At 36.6% G+C, this 15,188-nt stretch overlaps 1 protein-coding gene across 1 annotated transcript in view; it reads right to left on the reverse strand.

The window, feature by feature from the left end:
• Positions 1 to 15,188, reverse strand: part of ascc3 (activating signal cointegrator 1 complex subunit 3) — a 234,103-nt gene that overhangs the window by 68,394 nt on the left and 150,521 nt on the right. The window contains exons 17-23 of the mRNA XM_039651238.2: positions 13,628 to 13,747; positions 13,271 to 13,435; positions 12,055 to 12,141; positions 11,792 to 11,968; positions 4,125 to 4,350; positions 3,808 to 3,962; positions 351 to 449 (exon numbers count right to left, since the gene is read on the reverse strand). Of these exons, the coding sequence (XP_039507172.2) occupies positions 351 to 449; positions 3,808 to 3,962; positions 4,125 to 4,350; positions 11,792 to 11,968; positions 12,055 to 12,141; positions 13,271 to 13,435; positions 13,628 to 13,747 (1,029 nt within the window). The remainder of the gene's footprint in view (positions 1 to 350; positions 450 to 3,807; positions 3,963 to 4,124; positions 4,351 to 11,791; positions 11,969 to 12,054; positions 12,142 to 13,270; positions 13,436 to 13,627; positions 13,748 to 15,188) is intronic.

A 15,188-nucleotide genomic window follows, 5' to 3' on the forward strand; every position in this document is an offset into this window, starting at 1 on the left:
TTAATTGAGCTCAAGAATGAAAGCTGTGTCATATTCTTGTTCATGAGGAATATCAAACTCATAGCCATGCGAAAGGGCTCTATAACAGATGGGCTGCAGCATTAATTTTGCATGAAAAGATTGTTTAAAAATCAATAATTCAAGCACTTCCAAGTACCTTTCATAAATATGTTTTGAACACTGGCTGGTTATGTACTTGCTAAAAAAAAAGGATAATTTTTAAGCTTTAAGCAGCGTGTACGAACCCTGATTGAGGAGTAGTGTTTTTGGAGATACAAGGTTTCTGCCCGAATATTAGGTTTGAAGGCGAGCGCTCGTTCTCCTGGTCACGCTGGTGTCAGCAGGTGTACCTGTTTCTTCTGCAGGAGGAAGTACTCGGAGTGGTAGATGTGGTCGTTGATGGGATCCTCCACCCACAGCCACCAGGGCTCTCCCACCGACCCGTGGACCTGTTCAACACCGGATCAGAAGAGCCATGAGAGCGAGAACAACATCATCTGTGACGTCCATGAGAGTGGACACAACTGTTTCCATGGAAACCACATAACCGAACAACACATGAGTCAAATACCTATAACATGAGAAATAAAAATAAATAAACTTCCATAAGAAACTATGTCTTTTTTTAAGTGGCTATTCATTCCAAACAAATCACAATAAATCAATTTTATTTTGACAGGTCTGATACAGTCCACAGTTAAAATGTAACACTTTACTAACAATTTACAATAAGCTCCTGGACACGCCCCTACTTGATGACGCACATTGGGCCCCATGAGATCATGGACACGCCCCTACTTGATGACACACTGGAGCCCCTGAGCTCATGGACACGCCCCTACTTGATGACGTACTGGCGCCCCTGAGCTCATGGACACGCCCCTATTTGACGCACTGGAGCCCCTGAGCTCATGGACACGCCCCTACTTGATGCACTGGAGCCCCTGAGCTCATGGACACGCCCCTATTTGACGCACTGGAGCCCCTGAGCTCATGGACACGCCCCTACTTGACGCACTGGAGCCCCTGAGCTCATGGACACGCCCCTACTCGGCTAATAACACATTTTTCTGTGGTGTGACGAACTCAGAACACATAATTTTGACTTTACAGGGACCTTAAACCTCATTATAAAGTGTTAGCATAGAAACGTCCCATCGGGAACTTGCCATTCGTCTGAACTCCTGCTGATCCGCATCGTTGATTCATAGACACTGGATCTATTTCGTGAAAAGTAAGTGAAATCTCTACAGCCTGTTGAGCTGTAGACTGGTTCATGTTAAAGCGAGTGATAAACTGTACGTATCAGACGTCAGGCGGCTTGTATTTTGCATGGAAGCATCCGGATTAGTTTTTCCGCATTTCTCACGGTGTGAATAAATCAAGCTTGGGCTGTTTGATCTGAATCTGAATCACACAGCTTCATTCACATTACCAACCTGAACTATAGCCATATTCAACACGTTCTTCAACGTATTCAACCGAAAAAATATTGCAAATTGTATTTATTACAAATTGTATATGATCCTTCAGAAATCACTCTAATATGATTTGATGCTCAAGAAACATTTCTGATTATCATCTATATTCATGTGGAAACTGTGCTCGTCTTTTTGAGAGTTTAAAATAACAACATTTATTAAAAAAAGAAAGCTTTTGTAACGTTATAAGTCATATTTTAACGCATCCTTACTCAATAAAAGCATCAAGATCTGTCAAATAAATACCGTTCTGAGCCCAAATGTTTGAACAGTAGTGAGTCATTATGTATTAGGTACATGAAGCAGTAAGTGGATGAAGCGTTATGTAATGTTTGTTAATGCCATGTTAATGTGTGTGAGCCAGGACACTGGCGGGTGATTAGTGTGTGCTGATGGTCTTCCAGCTGTTGGGTGTCACGCTGGAGGAGTTCTGGTCACATGACTCAGAGCGGCCCATCTGTGGCCCTCAGGAGAACAACACACACACACACACACACAGATCTGGGCTATTCAAGCCTTTGTGCTCTTAAACACAGGGGAGGAGACGACAAATCAATGCCTTCAGATCCTAAAGAACCAACTGTGAGCCTGAGCGTGTGTGTGTGTTTGAGAGAGAGAAAGACTTTTAAACACATTTTAATTTACAAAAACACTAAGAAAACAAACCAAAGTAAAACAAATAAACAATAACAATTCTTATCAGAAATTAAATACCAGATTCTCTGATTTAGTTCTAGTCACCAGAATCGCTCCAACACACATCTCCATTCAAAATAACAGACGTTAGTTAGTGTGCAGATAATTAAATAGCTATATTCAAGGACCACTCGTGACTTCACCAAAGACTTACAAAATAACACCACGCTTACATCATCTCCAGCGTTTTTGATCACTGATGTGTTTCTGATGAGTTTAAGATCACTGATGTTACTTAAAAATTGCGTATTAACCTATTAAAAAAATTGGCAAGTGTACACTTAACGGCAACCCAAAATAAATAGACTATTGGTGTACGAGAAACCAAATTTTACAATAATTTCTCCCAACGATTGAAAGAATGAACTAAGACACTCACAAAACATATGAAAAACAGTGTTAACTGCATTACCAAAAGGACATAACGGTAGAGTTTGAGGCAATAATGCAATGCAAGAGAAAGAGAGAGAGTGTGAGTGTGAGTGTGCGTGTGTGCGTGTGTGTGGTCCTGGTAAGCCCTACATCATGGAGACAAAATGTCCCCACAAAAGGCAATGGCAATATCCAAAATCCTTGACCTTGTGGGGACATTTTTCGGTCCCTATGAGGAAACCAGATTATAAATCTGGAATCTGAAAATGTAAAAATGTGATGGTTAAGTTTAGTGTAAGGGGAGAGAATATACAGGCATTACAAATATAATGTTTTAGTTATACTAAAGTTTTTATTACATTATTTCCTCATAATTGCCAAGGGTCTTCTCAAACTGTTCCACCGAAACAAGAACAAGAAAATGTCAATGCTTTTGCATTTTCTCCTAAATATTTTGCGTTCGCTTGAAAAACGTATACAGTAATAACAATGTACAGTAGAAACCCATGACAAAATAATTGATAAATAGATTAATTAATAATTAACAAAAAAATAATATAATAAATATATATATATGAAGAGTTCAAATGCAAAAGCCTCTGAAATTTTCTTCTAAAATGACCTTTTTTATCAAGCTTGTATATTTAAGTTCAGTAATTTCACTTAAATGGCAATTAATTGGTAATCTTCATTGTCATTTAAGTGAAATCACTGAACTTAAATATACAAGCTTGATAAAAAAGGTCATTTTAGAAGAAAATTTCAAATGGCACTTAGAGGCTTTTGCATCTGAACTCTTCATATATATATATATATATATATATATATATCAAACAATACTTAACATGTTCAAGTTGATCTCTGTGTAATATAAGAAAGCAGAGTTAAAAAAACTGAATAAATGTAATTTTTTTCAGATTTTTAAGATTTATCCAGACTCTAAGAAATTTGAATAAATACATTTTTGAAATTATGATTATTTCAATAAAATCAAAAAGACGCATGTAGATCATTAATAAACGATTCCATGAGTTTTTGAGAGCAGAAATCGTACCATTTACTTATGCATGACGCTAATTTCATTAGTTTGTTTCTGTAAAGCTGTGTGACCCAAATGGATGGGAATATTATGTGTAATTCAAATAGATGAAGTTCGGCCTGAATGTTTTGTGTGGATGAGTTTGGGATCGGCTGGTGTAAGGAACTGAGCATCCACTACAGCAGTGCGTGAGGCCCCGGATGCGGTTGCCATGGTTACCTGGTCACTCCACCTGAAGTCGGGGGTGATGCTGAGGCGCACGCGCAGGACGGTGCGTGTGATTGGCTGAATGCTGGACTCCATCAGGATGGCAGGGATCTGATGGACACACTGCTTCACCTTCAGCCCGATGTTTACGTGATGCAACATGTGACCTACACACACACACACACATAGACTTCCATTGACTTTATATAAGATCACAGAAACATGTGCAAAACACTAGATTTAAAAAATAAATAAAATAAGAAAACACACACGCATAGACGCATCCAGAAATATAATTTGTGGTGAAAAACACGTGGCGTGAGACTGACCGATCTCATCTTTGCCCATGTCCCTGAGCTGGTCCACGGTGATCTTCCTCTCCTCCAGGCGGGACAGCACAGACGGGGGCAGAGCGCTGAACTGCCGGAGCGGGTGAGCCCAGCCCCACAGACGCTTGTCGATCACCTTACACAGGTTCAGCAGGCGGTGGGTCATGACGGGCCAGCGCTTCCTCAGGGCGATCTCGAACAGGGCCCGCACGATACGAGCTGCGTTCTGCACACACACACTAATTTAGGGACACACCTTTCATACTACCTTTCTAACTATTAAAGGGGTGATGAACTGAGGAATCAAATGTTCCTTGAGCTTTTGACATTAAAATACGGAGTGTGTAAATCGTCCCAAAATGGCCGCCAAATTCAAAATGGTGGACTCCTGTCGAGTTTAGGGTATGGGTTCTTGAGGCTTTTATGTGCGTCTTGATATGATACACATTCCCACCAAATTTCGTGCATATAGGTTGAACGTGGACGAGGGGCTAATTTTTTCCAATTTTCTTGGTGGCGTTTTTCAGCTAGGCTCAAAACTAGGGTACAAAATAGCCGATTTTTTTTTTATAACACACATACTAACCACACTCTGACGCACCCACACAAATATTGTTGCATAATTTATCCAGTTGGCTCTATAATATGCTGAACCAGAAAACAGGAATAAAGTGATATTTGTTTTATAGGCCAAACTTTAAAAAAATGACACCATCTGATAAAAAATAGTAAAAAATTTAATTTTGAAGCCTTGCCATCAGAATGAAAGCCTCTTAACAAAGATTGAATAATTTTATAGTTAACTGAACCGGGGATTAAAAATGGCAGTTTTAATGGGTTTCAATGGGGACATTTTTGTCCAAAAGGTGCTGAGAGGGAGTATTTTTTGTACCTAATGCAAAAAATATTTTTTTTAAGAAAATGACGGTGAAATGGTAAAATTCCGATAAAAATACACACCTGTGTCAATTCTTTGGCAGTTAGCTTTAACACAGGCAAAGTGATCAAAAAAACAAAACCGAAAAGGACAAAAATGTCCACAAGGATGCTCAAGGGCTAAAAAGCCAGTTCATGACCCCTTTAAACTTTGGCTAAACTTTACAAAAGTTCATAATGATGCAATATAATGTAGACAAAATTGAATGAATACATTTTCGTCAGGTTTGATACTGATAATGAATCACTCAAACCCCTTTATCTAAACCTCTCTATACAACTGTGGGACTCGCATGTCCTCCATGTCTGTAGTAGTTTAACACTTTTCACTCGTGTTTGTAGTTCTAACCGAATCCTCGTCCAGTGCGCGATGGATTGTGGGCAATATCAGCCGTTAGCGTGCGCATCGAGCTGCACTTCGGATTCTGACCGGATGTAGCTGTGGATTGACACAAATTTCACAATTCGATTCAAATTCGATTCACAAGCTTGCAATTCGATTCGATTTCGATTCAATTCAATATTGATTATTTTTGATATCAGTTACAATAAATGGCACATTTTCTCAAGGAAATCAAATCTCTGAACTAATGCTGTAAACTATGGGAGTCTAGTTGGGCTTCATTAGCCTAATATGAAGGTAATAATGAACTGTTTTGTAGCTATACAAACACTTAAATTACACTTTTATTTATTTTTATAATAAGAAGATTATATGAAATATAAACGTTTAAATGGTGGCTGTCATAAAAACCTGCCAGATTTATTCAAATATGCATTAAATATTGAAGAACATTAAGATTATAATGCATATGTAATATGGTGTATATATTTAGCAAAATGCTCCTCTCTAGAGTTATTTTTTCTAGCTGACTAACGAGTTTATGTGGGTTTTCTGAGGTAAATATGACGATACATTGATTACAAACTGTTTAACTGACGTCTTTCCACGGTTGAAACGCTGATTGAGTGAATCAATGTGACATGATCCGGCTTTGGATAAGTTGTACTCTATCTTTAACACACTTTCAGATGCTCGTTCATGTTTATTTGGCGCTGTGACTGGTATTATTAAGCCGGAAGAGAGATCAGCGCTGCTGCTTCTCCAGAGCGATCTCACGCCACAGCGACAAAACACTATTTATGTTTTTGAATTTCTAAAGAAAATGGACGTAATTTGAAAATTGAGACTTTGTTTCATATCAATAGTAACAAAGGACAAAGATTATTGCGAGTTTTTGGATGCGCGCAGCCGCGATACAACGATCCATTCATTCAAATGAAACAGGATGACTAATCGATTCTTGAGATTTAAGAATCGATATCGGTTCGTAAAAATGAGAATCGATTAATATCGAGGAATCGATATTTATTACCCAGCCCTATATATAGACAGCGCCCCCTACCGTATAACAGCGGAAAACACGGAAAGCCAGAAATGTCGGTCAATGGCAGGGAAAGAGTTAATCAGAGATAAAATAAAGTGAGAAGTTTTCAGATGGTTGAGGAACTCAGTGACGGATCCTTGGCAGTGGACGACCTTATAAAGCAGCTTGACTAATGGGAGAGCGTCATTTTAAACAGATTTATCATTTACAGTTCTCTTCTTAGGGGATACAGCTTTTTAAATTTAGCTCATTATCTAGAACACATTTCATGGAATAACTAATGTGGGCTGTCGGTGTAGATCAGAGCGCAGGGAGTGTGTGTGTTTGATGGCTGGAGAGTGAGTTATGCTCTCCTACATTACTTTGATCTATAAGGTGCACGTTCCCTCATAGATCTGACTGCTATGATGGAGCGATCTGGTGTGTCACTGATGGATGGAGCAGAAATGAACGAGTGCGAGGAGGACAAACACCTGCTGACCCAGATGCTGATGTTTAACAGGCCACGAGAGCGACCCCCGTCTTTCATCCGAGACCCGACAGAACCGTCCCATCATCCACAGCTTCACGTGAGCTTTGTGGACTGATCTGTTGCGAAGAGCATTGGGGATCTTTAAGGTTGTGCGGTCGGTCACAGGCGAACAACTCTGTCTTTTTAGGTTTGGAAAGAGAGTTTTTATAGATTTAGAAGGTTTTGAATGCTTTATCACTACTTAACCTTCATCCTTCCCTTGCGTTTTGTAACAAATCCTTCCCTCGCCGGTCAAAATGACCCTAAATTATTTTCTGTCCCAAAACCTTATTTTATTTTATTGTAATTTTACATTTATCTTTCAATAACTAGATTTTAAATAACTAGACTTTTTAAATAACTAGATTTTAAATAACTTTAAATAACTAGATCAATAAATAATAAACACATCGGGTTTTTTTTTTTTTTTTTTTTTGGTGTATTTGTGGTTTAAGTGTGTCAAAAGACCTGGGGTCTTGGACCTCTCCGAATAAACACTCAATTTAAAAAAAAATATATATTTTACGGGTCAAAATTACCAGAAGGATTCAAATCAATAAGAATAAATGTACATGTGTATTTTATGTTTTCCAGTTTAAAGGTGAACCCATAATTTTCATGGGCGAAATCCAGTCATTTCCACAGGGATGTGTGCGATCTGGACACGTTTGTGTGACGGACTCTCAAAACTGCTTTAGTGTGAGTTGTGTTTCATGCTTTGATACACTATTGACAATGAACCTTTTTCTTGCCTGCAAAACTTCACTTATGTGACCCACACCTTAATGCTGTACATTTAATAGACATCTCATTATAATTGGTTCCAGAAGAAAATATTTGGAAATTATATATTTACAACATCTGGAATATGGCATTATATATTCCGATGATTTAATATATATATATATATATATATATATATATATATATATATTAGGGCTGTGCAAAAGTTAATTGCGATTAATCGCATCCAAAATAAAAGTCTGTTTTACATAATATATTTGAGTGTGCTGTATATAATTATTTTGTATATATAAATACCTATGCATGCATGTATATATTTAAGAATTATTTGCGCTTAAATTGTGTGTATATATATATATATATATATAAATACATAATCTATATTATATAAATATTTTATATAGGAATAACACATTTTCTTAAATATATACATGCATGTGTGTGTATTTATATATACAAAATAATTATATACAGCACACACAAATATATTATGTAAACACATATATATAAATACTGAAATTGTGGTCCAAATTCTGGTTCCACTGAGAAAAAGAAAGAGCAAATCCATAAATATTATGATTTTGAATATCACTGAAAGCCTGAAACACAAAGAGATGAACTCTTTCCCTGCCAGTGTTTAGTAAAAAAAAAGTTGCGCCTGCATTTTTGATCATATTCTCCAACTTTCATGATCTCCAGTATATTTTGTTGTATGGATATGTACAAGAACAGAGAAAGAACAAAGCCTTTGCTTAAAAAAAAAGAGTTTCATAAACATACAAACAAAAAATCTCTCAATATAATATATATTATATATTATAGCAAAACAAATATATAAAATTACAATTATATATATTTGTTTTGATATATTGCCTAGCGCTAGTCACTCAGCCTCTTATTTACACTCAGTCGATTTACAAATGCTTGGAGAATTAGATCGACTGAGAAGCGAGCCCGTTCTCTTCAATCTTCAGCTGAACGACGGGAAGATCCGTGAACAGATGCAAAAAACATCCGAAGAATCATTGTGTGTGTGTGTGTGTGTGTCCATCTAAAACGCATTGGTGTGGCGGAGAGAGAGAGAGATCTCAGACTCGAGCATCAGAGAAGGTCTGGATTTAAAATCAACAAACGTTTGACACGGAAATGCCTCCCACTGCCGGATCCAGCTGCACGTCTGAAATCAGCCGGATTAGGAGCAAACAGGGACTTCAGCGATCCGAGCACATGGATATCATGGATAGATGTCTTCCACAGAGCACATCCCATCCTAAACACTCCATATCGAAGCGTTTTGCAAAACTTGCTGGATGAGCATCTCGCCCATTGTGGATCTTCAGCTAATTTACACAATTCACCAAAATTGAACTCGACTCGCATTCGTCATTGTGTCGATTCCCATGGAAATGAATAAGTTTGGTCAGAAGTTGAGAAACATTATGTGATTATATCAGACACGACTAATTGAGTGCAGTTGCATATGATTCGGCAGGTTTAATTTCTCAATGTTCACCCAAAACATGAAAGTTCTGTCTGTATTTACTCTCCCTCATGTTGTTCAACCCCGTAAGACCTTCGTTTATCTTCAGAACATGAATTCATATATTTTGGATGAAATCTAAGAGCTGGATCGCTCCTCCATACTAGTCCATAGGCTTCTTGAAGGATTGAAATTGGCCGGCCTAGAAAAGTTATTAACCCTTGTGCTGCATTAGATTTTTAACACCGTTGAGTGCATTAAGGACCAAAAATGGCCACATATTAAACATTGCCTAAAATATTATATCTTATTATTATTTTCCACTTTTACCAAGTTAAATCTTTAACCAGCATCAGTCCTCATCATAACTACCAAAAATGTATTAAATTTCAGGATTTTAACCCTTTAATTACCAGTTTTGTTTGCGAAACCATCGATTTGTATAAGAGGAAAAAACACAAAAATTCAATTATTTTCAATAAACTAAATGCAAAGAGAAAACTTTAGATTTGGATTATCACAGTCCCACTTTGCAAAAAAATCCCACTTAGCGCGTTAGAGACCAAAAATGGCCACCTATTAAACATTGCCTATTGCCTAAAATAAGGTGCATTTCCACCCATAGGGAATAAATATGTAGTGACGTCATCTGGTGGAATACACTATATAATGCAAATATAATGCTTTTGCTTCAAAATGAAAGGATGTTTGTGCAAAAATCATGTTTCATGTATTACTGACAGCCTCAGATTTAAACAACGTTTTAATGGGTTTCAATGGGCCATTTTTGGTCTTTATGGTGCTGAGTGTTACTATTTGATCTACACAGTGTGTGTTATACATATTTTGCAAAATGGGATCACATTTTTTACATGTATCCAAAAAGTCACAATTTTGCCAAATTTCATACCATTTGCATTAAAACAGCCAAAATGGTCAAAGAAATTAAACTGCAAAAGACCAAAAATGTCCCTAATGCAGCATAAGGGTTAAAGACATCGTTAAAATAGTCCAAGCGACTACAGTGGCTCAATATTAAAGTCCCCGTGAAATCAAAATTGAACCTATTTACTTTGTTAGCGCATATTACTAGTCTTGTGATGAACAATTAATCCGTGCAAGTGAATATATATTAAAAAAATGTTTTACCTTAGTAATCTTTAATCAAAATCTGAAAAGTTACTTCCGGTCTGGAACGGTTTCTTTTTCTGATGACGTAGGTTTCACAGTTTGGGTGGGGAAACGCTTAACCACTCCCCTCAAACCGTTAGTCTGCTATGAGCGAGAGATGGAGAGGAGGAGCGCTGGAGTAAAACCCTGCCCTCTGTTCAATATTCCATTTCACTTGGAAATACGTCACAGCAATGGAGAGAAATCGTTTGCAACTTCCGGTTCACGGGGACTTTAAAGAAGTAGGTCACTTTTAAAAAACTTTTGCTGATAATTTCCTCACCCCCATGTCATCCAAGATGTCCACGTCTTTCTTTCTTCAGTGGAAAAGAAATTAAGGTTTTTGATGAAAACATTCCAGGATTTTCTCCATATAATGGACTTCAATGGGAACCAAACGGTTCAAGGTCCAAATGAGGGTTTCAGTGCAAACTGTTCAAAGGGCTTTAAACGACACCAGACGATGAATATGGGTCTAATCTAGGACCCTTCGAGTCATGACTCGGAAAAAGATTCGTTCATTTTGATGAACGAGTTCGAACAGGAGAGTCACGAACGCGCGTCACAGAACAGAGCAAGGCGAGCATTTGAGCTTATAAAACTTACACTTTGTTATTTTATCTATGAAACGAGAGATCATTTCGCTTGATAAGACCCTTATTCATCGTCTGGAGTCGTTTAAAGCCCTTTTTTGATGAACAGTTTGCACTGAAACTCTCATTTGGACCTTGAACCGTTTGGTTCCCATTGAAGTCCATTATATGGAGAAAATCCTGGAATTTCTTTTCGACTGAAGAAAGAAAGACATGGACATCTCGGATGACATGGGGGTGAGTAAATTATCAGCTAAAGTTTTTTTTAAAGTGAACTACTCCTTTAACTTTATCAAGCGACGAGAAAACATTTTGAGCTCAAAAACAAACATATTCAACGACTTTATTTCAACTATTCACTTCCTTCTCTCTGGACCTCGAGTTAAACAGCATATGATCTGTTGTTGTACAGGTATGTCACATGCATCACACACATGACCAGCGTCGGCCGTGTGACGTAGCTTTATGCTATCACACTACGTTAACTGACTACAGGCCCATGGAGAAGGAAGTGAATAGTTGAAATAAAGTCGTTATTTTTGTTTGTTTTTGCGTACAAAAAGTGTTCTCGTCGCTTAATAAACTTAAGATTGAGCCACTGTAGTCACTTGGACTATTTTAACGATGTCTTTAATAACTTTTCGAGGCCGGCCACTTTCAATCCCTCAAGAAGCCTATGGACTAGTATACAGGAGTGATCCAGCTCTCAGATTTCATCAAAAATATCTTAGTTTGTGTTCCGAAGATTGAAGGTTGAACAACATGAGGGAGAGTAAATGCTGACAGAACTTTCATTTTTTGGGTGAAAGTGTGAATAACGAGGACGGAGCTGTAGTGAGTCTCACCTGCGCTACATAAGACAGGTCTGAGATCAGGGAGAAGCTGTCCACCTCCCCGCGCCCGATGTACGTCTGCAGGAGGATGTTGATCTTCCCGTAGCCGTTCTCCACTCCTCCAGCCGCGGGAAGCTCACAGAAATCACACAACATCTTCTCCAGCTCCTCCAGCTCCTCGTCCCGGACCTGTGCGTCACACACACACACCTCACTGTGACACACCCGCTACTAAACACATGTGTGTGTGTGTGTGTGAGTCGACGAGCTCTCACCTTGATCTGCTCAAACTCTTCCGCTTTGGAGACGATGCTCAGGATATCTGCTTCGGTCTTCTGCGCGCTAAAAAGCTCATTGAACGTCTGTGAAAGAATATTAAACATCAAACATGCCTTTAATATAATTAAGCCAATCATTACCGCAGTCTTCAGTGTCACATGATCCTTCAGAAATCACTCTAATATGAGGATTTGACTTCTATCTAAAATAGAAATCTTTTGTAATATTATAAACGTCTTTACCGTCACGTTTGTTCGCTTTATTGCATCCTTGCTGAATACAGAAATCATTCTAATCTGCTCAAGAAACATTTCTGATTATCATCAATGTTGAAAACAGTTATATTTTTGTGGTGGTATTTATTTTTTGATGAATAGAACGATCTAAGAACATAATTTAATGCATCCTTGCTCAATAATCTGCTGATTTGATGCTCAAGAAACATTTATGATTATTATCATCAGTTGCATACAGTTGTTTTTGTTGAATACATTATACATTTTTTTTCAGATTCACTCTAAAATGGGTCAAATATGGACAAACCCGGATGTTGGGTTAAAAATACAATTAAAAAAATTACAATTGAAAGTGAAAGTTGTGAAAAATTACATTTTTAACCCAATATTTGTGTTTGTCCATATTTGACCCAAATTTGGGTTCAAACATCCCAGCGTTGTTTAAAGTGTTTATTTGATGAATAGAAAGTTCAAAAGTACAGCATTTATTTTAAATATACATCTTTTGTAATATTATAACTTAATTCACTGTCACTTTTGATTAATTTAGTGCATCCTTGCTGAATAATTAAAAATCCTTTGTCTCTTTAAAATGTCTTACACACTCTAAAAAATGCTGGGTTGTTTCAACCCAATTTTGGGTAAAATATGGACAAACCCAAATGTTGGGTTAAAAATGTAATTAAAAAAATTACAATTGAAAGTGAAAGTTGTGAAAAATTACATTTTTAACCCAATATTTGTGTTTGTCCATATTTGACCCAAATTTGTTTAGAGTGTTTATTTGATGAATAGAAAGTTCAAAAGTACAGCATTTATTTGAAACATAAACCTTTTGTAATATTATAATTTCCTTCACTGTCACTTTTGATTAATTTAGTGCATCCTTGCTGAATAATGAAAAATTATAGACAAAAGCAATCATTTGTCAGTAACGTCATGTTTTCTTTCAGAATGAAACGCATCCACATCTCACCTCCATAGTGTTGTACTTTATGTAGAAGTGACTGGCTGTCCGGCCGAGATCTGTGGACGCAAAATAACCCGTCCTCTCGTCGAAGCGGATCATCCGAGCTTTATCCAGCTTTCGGCCCGACTCCACCACTAACTCCTTCCTGTACAGCTCCAACTGCGGGTCCATCTGATCAACACAATCAGAACCAATAATTCACATTATAAACTATCTTAAATACGAAAATAAGCTGGGCTATGTGAATAAAATATATTATAACAGTATTATACATATATTTATTTATTTATCTCCCCCCCCCACAAAAAATAAATAAAAACTGAAAACCAGCAAATCCCATTTATCCAGTGAGATCATGAGCACCTGACAGGCCTTGTGGTTGATCCCGTAAACCAGCGGATTGGCTCTCATTCGCACGTACAGATACGTGTAACTCAACCACCGGACGGCTTCATCAACATTAGTGACCGTCCCTAGAGCGATCTGCACAAAACAAACAACAATGAGCAAGAATCACATTTCAAGCACTTTAAATCAAATCCTAATGTTTTCTAGAGGTGTGGGTTGTGTTTAATGTTACTAACTATGTGATTGAGATCTTGGACATAATATGATAATTGATATGCCATGCACAACAGTCGTAAAACATGCAGAAATGACTCTAATCTGATATTCAGATGATGTCTGATGTCACTGCGCCATCTGTTGGATGAACTGAGCATGAGTTTCTACTGGAAAAGGCTTGCAGATGCTGCCATCGTGTGGCCGAGTCAGGAATTGCCCTTCTGCTATTATACACATCTTGAAGAGTTCATAAGCTCATTTCATTCTTTTCCAAGCTTATTATCTTTGATTCAAATATAAAGACACATTGTAGCTGCAAATTTGTTTAAAAAAAAATTAAAACCTACTTTTTCGAACAAACAACAACTAAAGTGAAATTCCTTGTTCAATTCAAAGAGACAAAACAGCCTGACTTTAGATTTGAGTGTTAAAACAATTTGTGATTTTAGTGTAGATGATTTATATAACCTAAATTAGATTATACACCTCCTCTCCTACTGTAGAATCACAATTACCTAACCAGTGCTGGGCATCGATTTATCACATCCAAAATAAAGTTAATCTATGCGAGTACTGCATATAATTATTTTGTATATATATACCATATGCATGTATATATTTAAGAAAATTTAGCAAGTATTGAATATATTTTTACTTAATTTATATATATATATATATATATATATATATATATATATATGTGTGAGGATATTTTAATTCCAAAGCCCAAGGGAACTTTATCAGGATGCATATTATCCTGGATCCATGAAATAACTGGCTTTTAAAAAAAAAAATCTGCCTGACTCTATGGGAATTTAACATAGGGGTGCCATGACTTATGCACCCTGTATTTTAAGGAAAAAAAAAATATTTATTTATGATACATTATTCATTCACAAAGAAAATTGGTGTCCTAAAGGTTGGAGTTTTCCTCATTTTTCTAATTAAGGCATTAAGATCAATATCCAAAAGATGATTTTTTATTCCTCTTTTTAGGCAACTTTAACATGGGTGTCCAAACTTATTCACATCACTGTATATATATATATATATATATATATATATATATATATATATATATATATAAAGCATTTGTATTAATACACATATATGCAAGTGTGTGTATTTATATGTACAAAAATAATTATACACAGCACACACACATATATTATGTAAACACAAACTTTTATTTTGGATATGATTAATCGTTGCCCAGCACTAAATCTAACACTACATTTTTTTTTATATATATATATATATTATGAATTAGCTTATATTTTCAGCATAATTTTAATTTAAATTTTTGTAATTTTTTTGTGCTTCTGTAATTATATATATATATATATACAAGTAATATATT

Source organism: Pimephales promelas, chromosome 12 (genome assembly GCF_988280905.1).
Source record: "Pimephales promelas chromosome 12, fPimPro1.hap1.1, whole genome shotgun sequence".
NCBI classification, from domain to species: domain Eukaryota; kingdom Metazoa; phylum Chordata; class Actinopteri; order Cypriniformes; family Leuciscidae; genus Pimephales; species Pimephales promelas.